This window comes from Rousettus aegyptiacus, unplaced genomic scaffold, assembly GCF_014176215.1.
Source record: "Rousettus aegyptiacus isolate mRouAeg1 unplaced genomic scaffold, mRouAeg1.p scaffold_m13_p_9, whole genome shotgun sequence".
NCBI classification, from domain to species: Eukaryota; Metazoa; Chordata; class Mammalia; order Chiroptera; family Pteropodidae; genus Rousettus; species Rousettus aegyptiacus.
In genome coordinates, this window is record NW_023416312.1 from 86,256,657 (window position 1) to 86,275,491 (window position 18,835).

The window sequence follows — 18,835 nt, forward strand, 5'->3', positions numbered from 1 at the left end:
CAAATTGCTAATAGTAACTCGGACTAATGTGATGGCAGTGGGCATGGAGAACAGTATCATATTCACGAAATATTTAAAAGGTAGAATGAATTGGTGATAGATTTGATGGAGAGTAAGAAATGGTGGGGGCAAAGAGGGCTATGAGATATCTGGCTTGGGCTAATGATGGGATGGCGATCCCACAGAAGAGGAGTGGATTTAGAAGGGAAGACAAGTTTAGTTTTGGACATGTTAAGTTTGAGGTTCTCTGGAATCTCTACATGGAAATGTTAGATATAATAGTTTGAATCTCAGGATAGAGATCTGGGCTAGAGACACACATTTAGGAATCATCTATAGATTGTTATTTAAAGCTATGAGAATAAATGACTTGACCTACAGAAAGAGTATAAAAAGGAAGAGAAAAGGGTACAGGAAAAAGCTGTAAAGATCACCAGCAGTTAAACATTAGTCAGAAGAGGAGGCTCCACCAAAGAAGACTAAGATAGAATGGTCAGAGAGCCAGAAGAAGACTCAGAAGAGAATAGTACCATGAAAAACCAAGGAAAAGTATTAAATCATATTCTGTCAAGTGGTCAGACATGATAAAGACTGAAAGGTATCCTTTGAGTTACCAAAATAGAGAGAAATTCATAAATTTCTTATATTTGAAAGCAGTTTCAATGGAGAGAGGGCTGGGGTGAGGCAAAGCCAACTTGGATTGGGTTGACAAAAGACTGGGAGGTAAGGACCTATAAATAGCACCATACACACCAGCTTAGTTATTCAGGGGCAAATTACCCTTTCTATGCCTTAATTCCCTCATCTATAAAATGGGAATGTAATAGTATCTGCCTCATAGGTTTGTTGTAGTGATTACATTAATCAATGTGAAATACTATCAATAAAAACTGGAAGAAAAAAGAAAAATAAAAAAAAGTTTAAGCACATAGCACAGAAATGTAAATGTATTTAATATCACTTAAAATGGCTAAGATGGTAAATTTTGTGTATATTTTACCACAGGTTTTTTTTTAAGTTTATAGCATGTGAAAAAAATCAGTGTAAAGCACTTAGCACAGCACTAGCACATACTAAATGCTCAATAAATATTAGATGTTTTTATTAGTAATAATACATATATAGAGCAACCATGTACCTGGCTTTTTTTTAGGAATTCTAGGCTCTTGATTTGCATAAGGTTCCATTTAATATAATGAATATTTAAAAGAAACCATCTTATATCATGGATTGTGTTTGGCAGAATTGAAGTCAATTTATCTTATTTGGTAATGGGAAATTCAAGTTTTATTGAAGTTTTATTACTGTAACAGCATTATACATATGCTTTTATTTTGTGAAAGTATCACTTTATTATTATTATAAGATTTATATAGTTACATACTTGCCTTCAGTATAGATATGCTGAGTTATCTAAGAGAGTGATGTGATAATTAGAATGCTTTTGGCAGAAGTAACAAAATCCATCAGAGGCAACTTAAACAGTAAGGGACATTTATTATCTCAAGAAGTCTTGAGGAAAGGAGGTTCCAGGGTTGTTTAATCCAGTGGCTCAGTGATGTCATTAGAGACCCAGGTCCCTTCTATCTTTCCACTCTACCATCCTCAGCAGCCTCACTAACCTTTGTACCTAGTAATTTCACCCAGGGTTCAGAATCATTTGTATAGTATGATTTTATATATATTTACAGATGTCAGAAGGAAATGTATCAATCTATTTTTATTAGTTATCTCTGAAGCATGGAATTAGAGGAAAAATTTTACTTCTACTTTATGTATTTCTATATTGCTTGAATGTTTTTCACGAAGCATCAACAATATAGGTGTTTTTATTTCTAGTTGATATATCACATTACAAAACAGAAACATCATTTTTGAAAAAAAATAGTTATTATTGAGTGATATCATGAACCATAAATTTAAGTGTCCTATCTCATTCTGGACTGTCCTTAAAATTGGTGCTGCAGGAACCTAGAATAGTCAAATTCATAGAGACAGAAAATAGAATGATGGTTGTTACCAGGGGCTGCAGGAAAGGGAGAATGGGGAGGTGTTGTTTAATGGGTATAGAGTTCCAGTTTTACAAGATGAAAAGAGTTATAGAGATTAGTTGCACAACAATATGAATTGCCGCGTCCAGCGAGTGATGAATCCTGCCACATCCAGCGCGGCTCTGGAGAATGTACCTGAGTGGGAACTGCAGGAGATAAAGAAAAGAAAGAAGGCAGAAAGCTGGGATCAGGACGTCCACTGTCCACTTATGGTGGAGCAATGGCGCAGTTTTATTTTTACAAGCTGCTTTTATACAAGAGCATATAATTGCTGGCTAGGATAAAATCATCTTCTGCACAATCACCCAACCCACACCCTGCTATGATCTTTTGCAGTTTCAACTGCTCGCGGCTATGAGCGTACTTCCCTGTCTCAGAGCAACACCACATTGTTCTCCATCAGTTCTTACTTCCCCATTCTTAGGAGGGTTCGTTGAGGCGAGGCAACCTTCGGTTGACCTCACAGATTGCAAGGACCTTGTCAGATTGCAATCCACTCTCCACAGTGAATGTACTTAACACTAATGAACTTTAGATTTCAAAATGTTTAAGATGGTAAATTTTATATTCTAACATTTTACCGCAATTTAGAAATTTTAAAATTAATGCTCTTTTTCATGTATTTCAATGTAAGTAAAACAGTATTTGGGGCATTAAAGAACCATGGATAACATTTAACATACAAATAAAGATGCCTGTTTTCCAAACGTTGTAAAAATCTATTATCCATAATTATTTTCTTAATTAACCTCGAATATTTTCTTCACCACTATCAGGGAATGATTCCACCCCACTTCTGGTGAGCAGAAACCCAAGGATTTCTTCTAACTATGGGGACCATCCCTTATCCCCTAATTACCCCTTTGCTTTATTCCTAAGAACTCTGAGGTTGACATGCTTGTTCCTTACTTTTCCACTAGGAATTCTCTTCCTGAAACTTCTGTTGAATTTGGTATGGCCAGGTCTTTTCTCCATCCTTGCCCCTCCTATTCCAAAATAAGCAGGAGAAATGTCTCATCTTCCTGTCAGAAATGGTTGTGCTTTTCTTGAGCAATATGTTTTAATTTTATGGCTACTGATATTTATCTGATTAGGTTTTGCTTTTCACACTGGCAACTATAAACCCTAAACCCAGTTTCTGGCCCACCCAGTAGAGTGTACATTCCTAATCCTGCTTTATGCTCTGTTTTTCTAGCCAATATTCAATTCATGTTCAGAATCTATATCACCTTAAATCATTTCAGGAACTAGGCAGAGACATTCACAAACATAGCATACAACTTTTATTTAGGATTTTCTAAGTGTTTTATCTCTTGTAACTACAGTAGGAAATGGGTTAAAATAGCAAACTTGTAAAGTTTAAATTATTTTTAACAAATTTAATGTCTTTACAATAGGAGTTTTCTATTGTCTCTCTTTAAAATGGAACTAAGCTTGATCTTTTCTATTTTAATTCCTTTACTGAAGATAACACTTGGGAATCAGCTTCGCCCAGCACCCTCCTCAATACCCACCACCACCACCTCCTTGCTGCTGGCACCCTTGCTTCCTCCCAAGGACTTTTTCCCCCTAGAGAGAAAGGCTCAATGAGAAATTTACATGAAAGATACTAGTGAGGTTTATTGACATCTCAGGAAACCATTTCAATTTTAATTCTTTGTTTTATATAGAAAAATTATCTAACACCACCTATAGTACTTAATCTGTGGGAGAATTCTCTTCAAAAGTCTTATCTACAATTAATTTTCAACATTATTACTAAATCAGTCAAGTCCAATATTTAATTCACAGTTTGTCCAATTTAAACACTTTTCTATGGCTTACCATACTATAGCTCAATTTCAAATTCTACCTTCCTCAGACATTTCACAACATATCCTGTTGATGTCATCAATTTCAGTCAGGCAATCTTCTCAACATTTCCTGGTTGTTTTCCAATAGGGAATTCTAAGCTTTTGTCTAAAACTAAACTGGTTCTTTCCCATCCCTTAGCTATCAGTTAAAAATAATCTCTTCCAGGAAGTCTTTCATAATTAGTTTAGGATAGTTTGCCACATCATACAATTCTCTTCCTTTGTTTTTTTATAACATCATTATTATACAGCTAAAGTTTCATAATTTCATAATTACATAGAGTATATGTATATATTTAAGTTCCAGTTAGCATGTCTTTTCATCAGATTATAAATCTTATAACACTTAGTCTTTCACATTCTATATTGTGAACTTTCTGGGTGTTTGAATGATGATAATATGAGCATGAGTTAAACATAGTAAAATTCTGCTTGTTCACACACACACATATGTATACTTGAGAATTTTTTTTAAGGGAAACCTGAATTTTTCAGATTTGGTGCATGTCACTGCACAATTTCTCAGTGATCACTGCTAATAAAGAGGAGCATTGGTGGAAAATATCCCAAACTGGATAAATCACAATATTTTCTTTCTTGCTTTAGAAATTAGATTATTTTACTCTATGTCTTAAGAATGGCCATACAAATGTGTTCTAACTAGTAATATTTAATGTTGGAGAGATACAAGGAAATTGATATTCTCATACATTGCTAGAAAGTAAGTTTATATAAGCTTTCTGAAGGGCAGTTTGGCAATGTGTATCAACAGCCTTGTGACCCAGAAACTCCAAATCTATGAGTTTACCCTAAATAATTCATTAAGGATGTGGGCAACAATTAGCTTAAAGGTTGTTATCACAGCACTGTTTACAAGAGCAAGCAAAAATGTGGCAACAATATGAATGTCTAACAACAGGGAATAGGTTAAATGACTGAGCCTTCATTATCTGTGTTTGAATCCTAGTTCTTGGAATTACTAGCCATATGACCTTGGGCAAGTTGCTCAATTTCTCTGGCACTCAATTATCTAATCTTTAAAATGAGGACAATAATAATGTCTATGTTGTGCAGCTGGTATGAGAATTGAGTGAGATAAGATGTGGCTGGCACATAATGAGTGCTTCTTATCAGTGCATCCATATAGTATAATAAATATTCAGCCTTTAAAATGGTTTTGCAGGTGAATTTTATCATAGAAAGATGCGTGGAATATATTAAGTGATTTTTGATTTGTTTATAAAATAAAAATTCAGTTTATTCATCTGTTTATGACACAGTACACAAGAGGCAATGTGTTTCACATCATAGGTTTTACTTCTAATGCCTTGGACTGTTCTTTTCTTTGGCTAAAATGAGAGACTAGCCAGGAAAACCAGATAATGCTTACATAACTAAAATAAGTTTGAGAGTGCGTGGACAATGTTAATATCATCCTTACAGGGATAGGCACATGGGGACTGTTAGTCTCAGGCTGATTTTCTAGAACCATTAGCTGAAAACATAGGAACACTACTGGATGCTTGTGCCAGCTGGAGTTTCAGTGAGCCCCACCATAGGCATGGCAGCTCTCTCTGATAATCACTCTTGCTGTCTTTCTGGATGGAGTCACAAAAATAGAGGCTTGTTCTGAATACACTAGAGTAGGTCTCCTTTGACCCCCTTCTTAATCATAAAGATTGTAGCTCTTGTACCTTTCAAATACTTCCTGGAGGTGACACACCCTCTGTTCATTCATGATGCTGATCCACTTGGGAACATCAGTTTCTTTCCTCTTCACTCTTGGTTCAGTCAGTTTATAATCAATGACAGAGCCACTGCTGCTCTTCTACCCTTTGCAAACATCAGCTTCTGAAAGTCACCAGATGTGTCAACAATGTCCTTCTCCAGATCACTCTTGTACATTTCCTTGTATACTGTTAATTTCCTGCAGCTCCTGGTTGGTCCTTGAGCAGATATCTCAATGAGGAAATCCTCGTCAGTCTCCAACCCCTTCATGGAGGAGGCTTTCAACTTGGAAGCCTCATACTGAGCAATTTTTTTCAGTCTCCAGGTGGCTAACAAGGCTGGTGTCAGTACTGATGTAAGTTCCTTTTTGGTCCTTCTCTTTTCGTTGCTGTGGCTCATCTATTTCTTTAGTCTTGATAGTCATTTCAGTGTTCAAAGTATAAAACTTGGTGTATGCTGTGATTGACCTGTATGCACTTATGGGTGTACAGTGGTCACTCTCCCAGCTAAGTTTTTACAGATTTTCGTGAACAGTGGGCATTTTGACAGAAGCCAGCCCAGGAGCTGAATGCTGCAAACATCCCTAGTTGCAGACCCAGAATGTATCAAGTTTTATATATATCCCAAACTGCAAAATAGTATGTGCACTAGGATCTAGGTCGGGAAAAATAAACACTGAGATATGTACTATAGTCATCTCTGGATGGTGAGTGATGCTGGTATTTTTTCCCTATTAATTATGTTTTATACTGAGCATGTATTGCTTTATAATGAAAAAGTGAGTCAATTTCTGTTGAAAAAATAAAAGATCAGGATAAGTGGGTGGAGCACAGAGGATATTTATGGCAGTGAAATTACTTGATACAATACTGTAATGATGGATACATGTCATTATCCATTTGTCTAGACTCATAGAATGTACAACACCAAGAGTGAACCCTAATGTAAACTATAGACTTTGTGTCAATGTATATTCAGCTATTGTAACAATTTACTACTTTTGTTTAGCTTTTGATGATGGGGGAGGCTATGCTTATGTGAGGGCAGGGAAAATCTCTATACCTTCCACTAAATTTCGCTGTGAACCAAAAACTGCTCTAAAAAAAATTAATTCTATTGAAATTAATTAAAGTAAAAGACCAGATGGGAAAAACAATGAAGAAGGCCGAATAGTATGGAACAGATACTCTAGTTTTATAACTGCTGCATATAATCCAAGTTGTTGCTAAGTTATTTAGATCATTAAACACTGAATTCTAGAAGTGTTTGATGATGGTGGTGATAATGGTGGTAATGGTAGTAGTAGTTACCATTCTTTGAGCACATATTATTTGCCAGGTTCATTATCACCATTACACATTTAATATAGATGCTTGAAAGATCTCAGTTACAATGCTCAAAACAATATTCCATATGGCAACAAATCATATTTCCAATATATCCCTTTTATATAAGTTTGAAATTTTTTTATTAAAGTATAATTAGTATACAATATTTTTAAATTTATTTATATTAGTTTCAAGTATACAGTACATTGGTTAGACTTCTATATAGTTCATAAAACGATGCCCCCAATTGCTCCCTCCCTCCCCTGGCCCTCAACCTAGCCATCATATTAATGCTAACTGCATTCCCTCTGCCGGGCTCCCCATCCCTGTGACAATGCATCAGCTACTAATTTGTTCTTCTTTAACCCTTCACCCCAGTCCTCAACCCCCCTCCACCATATCATCCACCATATTTGTGAATCTGTTTTTGATTAGTTTGTTCTTTTTGTTCCTTAGATTCCACATATAAGTGAAATCATATGGTATTTATCTTTGTGTGACTTATTCCACTCAGCATAATAACCTCTAGGTCCATCCATGTCGTTGCAAATGGTAGGATTTCATTTCTTTAATGGCTGAGTAATATTTCATTGTATATATGAACCATAATTTCTTTATCCAATCATCTGTTGATGGGCATTTAGGTTGCTTTCATATCTTGGCTATTGTAAATTGTGCTGCCATGAATATTGGAGTACATAGATCTTTACGAATTAGTGTTTTGGTTTTCTTTGGATAAATAGTCAGAAGTGCAATTCCAGGGGCAAAAGGTATATCCATTTTTAATTTTTTGAGAAACCTCCAGACTGTTTTCCACAGTGGCTATACCAATTCGCAATCCCGCCTACAATGTATGAGGGTTCCCTTTTCTCTGCATCCTCACCAACACTTGTTGTTTTTCAATTTATTGATGATAGCCATTCTGACAGGTGTCAGGTGATATCTCATTGTGGTCTTAATTTGCATTTCTCTGATGGTTAGTGACCTTGAGCATCTTTTCATGTCTACTAGCCATCTGTATTTTCTCTTTAGAGAAGTATCTGTTCAGGTCTTCTGCCCATTTTTAAATTGGATTCTTTGTTTTTTGTTGTTGTTGAGTCGTATAAGTTCTTTATGTGTTTTGGATATTAACCCCTTATCAGATATATCATTATCTAATATCTTCTCCCAAACAATCGGTTGTCTTTTTGTTTTGTTGGTGGTTTCCTTTGCTGTACAAAAACTTTTTATTTTGATGTAGCCTCATTCCTTTTCTCATATAATATTTGTTTTCATGTCTAGTCTCTGAGAGTTATAACTATGGCTTTTTAGTTTTTTGTTTTAATCTTTCCTTCCCCTCTGAGCAGAAAAGCAGTTCCTTACATATAATAAGGGCTCAATAAATATTGAAATACTTAAGAGTTAGCCCTATTTTTCTGATAGCAAATTATTATAAAGAAGCAATTGTCACTAATTATATATATAATTATATATATATATAATTTATATGTAGTGAATTTTCAATTATACACATATGAATTTTCTGTTGTTATTTTTTCAACCTTGGCTGCTTCCTCCACCTTCTAACAAGTGATTAGAAAAATCAAACTGATTTTAACACTTTCTTAAGCAAAATACAACTACTGGGGTAATATGCTCCTTTAAAATTCATGATATATTTTAAAACCTAATAAAAATTCAGACAGTCTACTACATAAAAACATTCATTTGTCCAACGCATATTTTTTGAGCACTCATCTTCTCCACACTAACCAACTCACTCCTCTTATTGCCTTTTTTGGCCACCATCCACCTATAGGTTTCAGCTAGAAACCTCAGGCCAGTCTTTAGCTCTTTTCACTCTTTCTGATCATTTCTCAAATCTACCTCCTCTTCATCCTTATCTTTTTCATTCAGACCTTCACCATCTTTTACCTGGCCTACAAGTGAACCTACTTCTAGTCTCTCTTCTCTCCACCCTCAATTTGTCCCACATATGCTGCTAGGATTATCTTTCTAAAACAAGTATGATCATGTTTAAAATACATTTGAGGTTCAAGAACTCAGAGAGACCTATGTTTTAAGTTTCCTATTGGATTTAAAGGCTAAAGTCCAAAATCCACAAAATGGTTTCAGCCAAATTTGCTTCTTTCCATGCTCTATCATGTACCAAATATCCACCACTCTGAACCTCTCTGTTCCCCAAACATGCCTCTCTGCCCGAATGTCTCTTCTCACTCTCTGAAATACCCTCCCTCCTCTTCTCTATCTACTGATTCCCTACTTTCTCCTGTAAGCCTCTGTGAAGACTTATCCAAGACCCTGGACAGAGTTTTCTGTCCTTTGAACTTTCACAAATCATAACTCGTTCTGGCACTTACCTGTGGCCTAGTTTTCCCTACCTAGACTTTGAAATTCTCAAGGACAGGAAAATGCCTTATTTCTCTTTGGATCCTCAGGGCCTGGCACAGTACTTTAGCATGTAGTAGGTGCTCATTAAATATTTTTGAATGCACTCAATGTGCTCTTAAGATACAACGTGAAAGTAAGATATGGTTAATACATTATTTGGCATTTCAAGAACTAACCAAGATACAGATAGAATGGATAAATGAATTCTAAAGATAATCTTCAAGCTTTATTTTCTCACTTAGCTTTAACTCCCTTCATTTTTAATTTCCCTTTTGTGTGGGTCCTCATAAGCCTTGAGAAAAGACTGAAAAGGAGAAAATAGCTCTGAAAAGGAGAAATTGCCTAGACAACAAGCATCTGAGTAAACAAGAGTAAAATATGCTGAACTACTTGAAAGTGATTGCCTTAAGACATTACATATTATGCAAGTTTGGTTTCCCCAGTTAGATTCCAAAATAATTGATGGAATTATTTTGTTTATGTTTCTTTTGTATGCTTGGCAAGTTAACTGCTGATTTAATGACTATTTCAGCTTTTTCTGAGTAATGCCTTTCACTAAGCTTTAGTAATGGGCTAAAACTGGCAAAAAAATGAGGTAATTTTAAGATCTAGTTCCTTGGAAAAGGAAAGGTAGAGATAAACAAAACATTCTATTGATCTTCTGCCCATATATCTTATATTAACAGTTATTTTATTCTGTGCTGATTATATATAGGGACTTTTGGTCAATAAATTTTGTCAAGATTCAATTGTATTTTTGATTTTTTTAAATATTAAACTTAACTAACACTGTTGCTAGCATGCATTAGGCAAGAAATATTTATATAATTCAATATTGCCTTAATTTTAGATATAATCAGAAACATTAAAGCAAGCTCGACTTTTACATTTTAAATTTCAGATTTTGCCATCTTCTCCCATTCACACTTCTATCCGTCGCCTTCATCAAATTAAACAGGTAAGAAGACTTTAAAAATTGACAGCTGTTCATTTAAAAAAGTAATTTTTTTCTTTAGAAAATACCTATGGTTCAGCAATTCTAAGTGAGGTCATATGATTAAGTTTTTAATTCCAGAATAGTTTTTCTAAGACAAACAAGAACTAAAGAGTCCTAATTTTATTGGGGTTATTAACTATTTTAGTAAATCAAAGCTTCCAGAAAGACTGCACACTGTTCTACATTGAATCTAGCTTCTTTTGAGGTTCTCAAAGAAAAAGAATGCTGTATGTAAAAATTAAGTCTTTGGTTCATAATAACCATAGTTAGTTATCATGGTTTTTTTTAAAACCCTCAGATGAAGAATTTTTTGAAAGATAAAATGCCCTTAATGTTATCATGTTTTGTTCACTTCTTAGAGATCTGAGTTCAGGGACATATTGTACCTTACTGGTTTATGTTTTGTGCATGTGTGTGTGAGTGCATGCACATACACATGTGTGTAGGTGTTTAACAGCAAAAGCCTAATACAGAATTAAATCTTTTAATTATCGAAGGATTATCCACAGAACTCAAAAAATCAAATCACCACTCCAGTATAGATGGTGAGATTTTTTTTTGACCCAGCTACAAGCAGACTTTTGTTCAAGGTGTCTTAATTGTTATGAAGCACTTATTATTCACTTAGTACTGTAATAGGTATTTTACATCTGTGATTTCATTTCATCTCACAACAAACTTATAAGTTCAGAAACTAAAGATGGGAGAAATTTAGTAATTTACACGATGTCCAGAATTAGTGAGTATTAGAGCTAAGATTTACCCCAAATTACTAGATTCTTTTCCAGCTACCCTTTTCCTGTTGCAGCAGCACAAAACAAAGTACCTTGTGACCCTAGTTTTTGATATTTGAACTCCTGCTTCCTTTCCCTCTCTTCCTCACACCATGGCTTCCCTAAGGCCAGGTTATCATCCACTAGCAAGAAAGTATGGTAAAAAGATTATTTTACTTTTTAGTAGAGAAAACATTCTTTTACTGTTTGTCTTTGTGAGTATGTAACTATTTAGAAATTCTTAATGGAAGGACCTAAATCTAGTAGGTAAGGTGACCTCTGGTTTATCTATACAGTATGTTTTTTTTGCTTCCCCTAAATTAGACCAATATTTGAAAATCGATTCCATGTTGCTATTTGATTATGAAACTTGAAATCAAGATTAATTTAACTGGTTAGTAACATAAATTGTAAAGCAAGTTATTTCCATAGCGACAGAATATATATTATACACTTTAAAATAAAACACAAGTAGAAAATGAATGAAATGGGAAAATAGAAATAACATTAACTTTCAATCTAGGTACTGATCACATGGAAAATTAAGGCTTAATTTCAACAGCATAATGGTCTCATAGATATCTTAAGTTACATATTTATTTCTTCACATGCATTCTTTAATCATGACTTTTTTAAGCTATTGAACTTAACCTTTAAAGTATAAAACAGAAATGTCTGGTTCTCACCTCATGAACTTTCACTCTAATATTAATAAATTCACATTTCATATTTTATTTTATTTTTCAGTAAAATAGGATGAAAGTAAGGATGAAAGGAATTAATATATGCACCATACTTGGTGCACTACATTAAAATTTTTAAGACACAAAATATAACCTCCATGTACTCAATCTCCAGCTTTATGTATTATCTACATTTTATACATCATTTTTAATCTAGCCCCTTCTATTTTAGGGGGCAGGGGGTGCTTTAAAGTAAATTTCTGATATCTTTTTACCCATAAACACTTTCTTTTTTACATAATCAATACCATCAGTACATCTAACAAAATAAATTATTCTTTTATGTTATCTAATAACCTGTTCATGTTAAAATTTTCCTGATTCTCAAAAATGCCTTTTTTAGTGATTCAAACATGTTCCAACCATAATCTCTTAGGCCTCTTTTATTTAAAATAGCTTTTTCCCTTCTGTTTTTGTTCCATGTCACTTATTTATTGAAGAAACCAGGCCATTTGTCCTATAGAATCCCCGCATTCTGATTCTGTTTCCATGTGGTATTATTTAATATATTCTTTTATTCTCTGTATTTCCTATAAACTAATTTGTTAAATGTGCTTTTGTTTTTAAATAAGCACACTGCCCCAAGTGAGATTCTGAATCAATATTTGAATATGTGTATGGTTCAAGTTGCCCCCTTCCTATTAGTCAATTGATGGACAATATCTTCTAGACTGTGGTTGTTAGCTGTTTTGTAGGTATTTGAGAGCTTGAAAACATCACATCAAGCTGGAATTTATTTTTTTTCCTTTAGCTTTATTGCGATATAATTGACATATGCCATTGTGTAAGATTAAGGTATACAATATAGCAATTTGTTATATGTATATATTGTGAAATGTTTAGCATGGAAGTTAATTTTCTAAACATAGTAATTCCTAAGTATTCAGGAATTATTTTTTTATGTACTTTTCCTTTCATAATAACAATTGAGCTAGTTTTTCAAGAGTTTTGAAAATACTCAGCTTTTAGTTCCTTATCTCCTAAAGCTCTAACCGTAAATAACTGCCTGGCAGAAATAGTTTGTATATCAATTTGCTAGGGTTGCATAACAAAGTACCACAAACTGGGGGGCTTAAACAACAGAAATGATTGTCTCCCAGTTCTGGAGGCTGGAAGTCCAAGATCAAGAAGTCAGTAAGGTTGCTTCCTTCTGAGGGTCATGAGAGAAGGATCTGTTCTGGCCTTCTCTACTTGCCGCATAGATGGCCATCTTCATGGTCACATGAATCATATTCACATGGTTTTCCCTGTACCTATGCCTGTCTCCAAATTTCTTTTTTTTATAGGGACGTTGTCAGATTAAGGTCCACCATAATGACTTCATTCGAACTTGATTACCTCTACAAAGATCCTATATCCAAATAAAGTTACATTATGAAACACTAGAGGTTAGGGCATCAACAAATGGATTTGGGGGAGGGCACAATTCAACCCATAACAAGTCTGCTCACTGTATATTTTTCTGTAATTTCACATTTATTTCCTGACTTGTTAAATAGGATATAAAATCATTGGTACCTGGTAAGAACTTGACTTTCTCTGTAGTGTCTTAAGTAAAATTGATTTAAAAAATTTACAACTTAAATATTATCTTTCTATTTCAACAACCCCTTAATATTTATATCTTCACAAATGTAAATTTTAGTAACACATATTACCATCTTCTTTTTATCTTACCTTGTTTGGATGAATTAAACTAGATTTAGACACAAATGTAAGGGAACTTTGTGAGATGAAGCCATTTAGAACAGATTATACCAGTTGGAGTACAAGGCATAATTATGAAAGGGACAATTTAGATGTCATCTGTTACATAGGATGAGATTTTTCTTCTGCTGGCCAGGTTTCACGGTTAGTCTGTCATGGATTTTGCTACCGCTTTTTTTGTCTAGTAAAGCAATGACATTATATTTTTGTGATATATTCTTGAGTTTTCCTTGGAACTTTCTAAGTACCTAGCCTCTTTGATGAAGAGACCTTCTTTAAAGGAATACACTAGCTTGTTTTAAGAGAAATTAAATTCGATCTTAGTTTACAAATTGTTTCATTCTTTCAACCAGCATGTATTGAGCACTCTGGCAACACTAGGCAACTAAAAGCTTTCAGGCATACTTTCCTTCATAAAGCAAAGGTGGGCAACTTACTATTTCAATTTTCCCCTTCAACACTAAAAAGTTGGAAACTAAGTTTAGTGCTCAAGTGCAGCAACTCTCCTTAACTTAGGTTTCTGGCATCCAATACTTTTTGCCCTTGACAGATAAATGGTTCTTGACCTTTTATCCTTATTTTAGCAATCTTGTTTCATTGTAAGCCATCACATATTCATTCTGGAAATAGGCAAAATATAAATGATAGAAAGGTCAACTCACTTTTACTAATGACCCTCGAAATAGCTGATGATGGCTAATCTCTCATCTTTCAATGGGAGGTACAATAAGCAAAATTCTGTCCTAATTCTGGGATAACTTGCCCTTTACTTGTTGATTGAGTGAATTACAAATTACTTTGAGCTTCTCACTAGAAGAAAACATCTACATAAATATTAAATGGAAGAACTATGCTAACAATTACATTTTGCTGAAAAGATGTGCTGTTATTCCATTGTTTTAAAACACTGATTAGAGGTTCCTCAAAAAGGTGAGTAGAGTTACCATATAACCCAGCAATCTGTCTTCTGAGTACCTGAAAAATTTGAAAACACTTATTCATAGAGATATATGTACCCCTATATTCATTGCTACATTAGTCACAAAAGCCAAGACATGGAAACAACCCAAGTGTCCTTTGACAGATGATTGGATAAAGAAGATGTGGTACATTGGATTTTGAGAGTATTATTGTGCTAAGTGAAATGAGTTAGATGAAAAAGGACAAGAGCCATATAATTTTACTCATATGTGGGATATAATACTAAAAGCAACAGACAAACAAACAGAAACAAACTCATCGACACAACAGTATGGTGGTCGCCCAAGGGTGTGGGGAGAGGATGAAGAGGATAAAGGGAGTCATATGTGGTGATGGAAAGAGACTAGATTCTCAGTGGTAAGCACACAATGCAATATACAGACAATGTATTATAGAATTGTACATCTGAAACATATAATGTTATTAACCAATGTTAACTTAATAAATTTAATTTTTTAAAAGACCGATTAATTTATTAAGCTATCTTTCCCAATTTCCCTCATTTTCTGTAATGGCATCAAAACAGTGACAGTCACACAGTTTTAAGACTCAGAGCTCTAGGTACATCTTCAATTCTTCCTTATTTTTCTACTGTATCTAATTAGGCATCTAATCTTATTAATTCTTCCTTGAAAACATCCTCTCTGTTCCCACTGCTACTTCCTTCTGTCCCTTGTGTTCAGGTGACTCTAATAATATTCTAACAGATTCCCCATCTCTAACAGTATAATCCTACTTCCATAACCAATAACAAATTACTTTTCTAAAACATTATTTTCACCTTTTTCTCTCCTGTGCAAAAAGTTACAATGGCTTCTCATTACTTATAGCTAGCTTGTATTGAGTACTTAAATAGGTTGCCAGGCAGTATGATAACTCTACAACAACCTTGTTACCCTCATTATTACCATCATCTTCATATTGATAAAGAAACTGAGGCTCAGGTTAAGTCATCGGCCTAAGGTTGCACAAGTAATGTTACAGAGCTGGGATTCGACTCAGTTTTGTTTGGCTCTAAAGCCTGTGATTCTAACAGCTATACTATTCTGCCCAAATTCAAATTCTTCAATTATTTAAGATCCTATAAATCTGACCCTGTTTTACCTCTCTAGTTTTATCGCTATTCATAGCATGAACTGTTTAAGTTAAGCTAGTCACTATCTGCAAACCTGCCATACTTTTTCCTCCTCTAAATTTTTGTTTATGTGATTCATTTTGTTTGTAATATCCTCCCCTCCACCCTCTGCTTGTCCATATTTTAAACATCTTTCAAGGCCTAGGCCAAAATTTAATTCACACAACTCATACCAGTCTTCTGTCACAGACCACCAATAATATTTATTGTCTATACTTTAGACAGTAATATTTAACGTCTTTTGATTACATACTGCATCAGTAAAAAAGGTTTGAACACATACTTTCAATACATGCATGTCGAATACACATTATGAACATCTACTACTGTGCTGGTATATAACATGAATCATAGAATATACACAAAATAGAAATATAAAAAGAATGAGTTAAAGATAACATCTTTTTAGAAAATTTTAAATTTTGTTAACGATAGATCATTATTGAAAGTAAATGTAGTGCTCACTTAGTCTTTTTCAGCAGTGCATATACTAAAATTGGAATGATACAAAGAACATTAGCATGGCCCCTGTGCAAGGAGAGGGAATGTGAATTCATATTTCCAATAATCTTCATGATTTCAAATTGTTTTAGCCAGATCCCTGACAGAGCTGATTAGCTCAGCATTGTGTTTTCATAGTAATGTAGCAGATGACGAGCTGTAGTAGGGATAGCACAAGTTTCACCTTTGCCATTTCCCTGATATTTGCTTAGACTTGTCCAAAATTTGTTGTAGTAATTTTGTTAAGGCACTTGTCAATTTTGTGGAAATTGGTTTAGTTAAAAGTAGATAATGTATCCATATAGCCATATAACTTGGCTCAGACGAATTGTAATTAGTTCTATTTAGCTAAAGACAAAAAAAATGCTCTTCTCTCATAAGATCTTTGGACTCTATGGGCTGACTGAGGGCACCTGTGTCAATCTGTATATCTAATATTGGCAAGCCTTCATTTCTTACTGTCTTATATTTTTTAAAATGCAAAAATTGAATTTATACTTTTCTTTTTGTTTCTCAGTGGATCATTTTTTATACCCCCTTTGCTATGATCGAGCTTACTTTGTAGAGCACTGATTTAATGTACATAGAGCTGGTCTCTCAAATATGATTCTAGGTTTCTTTAGGGAAGGCTCATTTGCATATTTCATGTTCTCCATAATAATTAGCAGCATATTTGCCTAGCACTATACTAGATACCTCATTAAGTGTGAAATATACTTTTAAGAATGCCAGGCTGAATTTGGACTGTGGGTTTTTATTAACCATTTTAAGAGTACAATTTAGTAGCACTAAGTACATTCACAATGTTAACCATCATAACTTTCCATTTCCAAAACTTTTTATCATGTCAAACAGGAAATCTGTACCCATTTAGCAATAACTCCCCCATTTTAACCTCTGTCTCTTGTAACCTCTATTCTACTTTCATTCTCTATGAATTTGACTATTCTAGGTATCTCATACAAGTAGAATCATATAATATTTTTTCTATTGTGTTTGGCTTATTTCAGTTAGCATAATGTTTTTAAGATTCATTTATGTTGTAACATGGGTCAGAACGCCATTCTTTTTATGGCTGAATAATAGTCTATTATATGTATATACCACACTTTTTTTTATCCATTCATCTTGGTGATGGACATTTGAGTTGTTTCCACCTGTTGGCTATTGTGAATATTGCTGTTGTGAACATTTGTGTATGAGTATCTGTTTGAATCCCTCTTTTCAATACTTTTGAGTATGTACCTAGAAGTGGGATTGCTGGGTCATATGTTAATTTAATATTTAACTTTTCGAGGAACTTAACAAATTGTTTCCCACAGAGTCTGCACCATTTTACATTTCTGCCATTAATGTATGATGGTTCCAATTTCTCCATATTCTCACCAACACTTGATATTTTCCATTTTGATAGGGATTGCTTTGAATCTATAGATTGCTTTGGGTAGTATGGCCATTTTAACAATGTTTTCTTCATACCCATGAGCACAGTATATGCTTCCATTTATTTGTATCTTCTTCAATTTCTTTTTCTGTGACTTATAATTTTACCTCCTCGGGTTAATTTATTCCTTGTTATTTTATTGTTTTTGATGCAATTGTATATGGGATTGTCTTCTTAATTTCTCTTTCTGGTAGTTCATCATTGGTGTATAAAAATGCAACCAACTTTTGAATATTAATTTTGTATCTTACTACTTCTGAAGTCATTTATCAGTTCTAAGAGTTTTTTGGTATACCTTTAGAGTTCTCTATATATACTAACATGTCATCTGAAAATAATGACAGAATTATTTCTTCCTCTCCAATTTGGATGCCTTTTATTTCTCTTGTCTGATGGCTGTGGCAAAAACTTCAAATACTATGTTGAATAAAAGTGGTGAAAGTGGGCATCTTTGTCTTGTTCCTGATCTTAAGGAAAACACTTTTAGCCTTTCCCCATTAAGTATGGTGTTAGCTGTGGGTTCGTCACATGTGGTCTTTATTATGTTGAGGTATGTTCCCTCTATTCCTGTTTTGTTGGGAGTTTTTATCATAAATGGATGTTGGATTTTGTCAAACGCTTTTTCTTGTAATGCATATTTTTCAACGTAAATGACTAGACTTAAATCATGTTTGTATCATCATTTACTTAAGCAAATGCATACTGATAGACATTTAGTTTGTGTTGGACTCTAAGTAGTATTTATTAATATCATGGTATTAATGGTAGGAAAAACAGTATTTTTATGTGAATTCTAAAGAACAAAATAAATAAAACAGAAAGAGACTCATAGATATAGAGAACATACTGGTGATTGCCTGATGGGAGTGAGGTTGAGGGGCTAGATGAAAAGAGGGAAGGGATTAATATTGTAATAACTGTGTACGGTGCCGGGTAAGTACTAAACTTATTGGAAGGATGACTTCATAAATTGTATAAATGTCTAACCACTATGCTCTATACCTGAAACAAATATAAAATTATATTGAATGTCAGCTGTAATTGAAAAATAAAAAATAAAAACAAATTTTAAAAGTAATAATTAGCATGAACACAGAAAAAAAGAAAATATAATAATATTTAATGTTTGATGTTTTTTCTCTTTTGAATAAAACAAAACACAGTTTTTCTTCTAATCAGTTTTTGCATTTCTGATGTACTGTG

At 33.9% G+C, this 18,835-nt stretch overlaps 1 protein-coding gene and 1 non-coding gene across 6 annotated transcripts in view; both read left to right on the forward strand.

Moving 5' to 3' along the window:
• The window catches only part of FAM122C (family with sequence similarity 122C), a 61,894-nt gene that overhangs the window by 10,692 nt on the left and 32,367 nt on the right, over window positions 1-18,835 (forward strand). For 4 of the 5 annotated variants that reach the window (XM_036227148.1, XM_016123574.2, XM_036227147.1 and 1 more), the window contains one exon: window positions 10,253-10,309. The exons of the other annotated variant lie outside the window; for it this stretch is intronic. In XM_036227148.1, coding sequence (XP_036083041.1) covers window positions 10,253-10,309 — 57 coding nt within the window. The remainder of the gene's footprint in view (window positions 1-10,252; window positions 10,310-18,835) is intronic. 5 annotated transcript variants of the gene reach the window in all.
• Window positions 16,156-16,259, forward strand: LOC118608151. Its single transcript, XR_004952944.1, has one exon. It is a non-coding gene; the product is annotated as a U6 spliceosomal RNA (small nuclear RNA).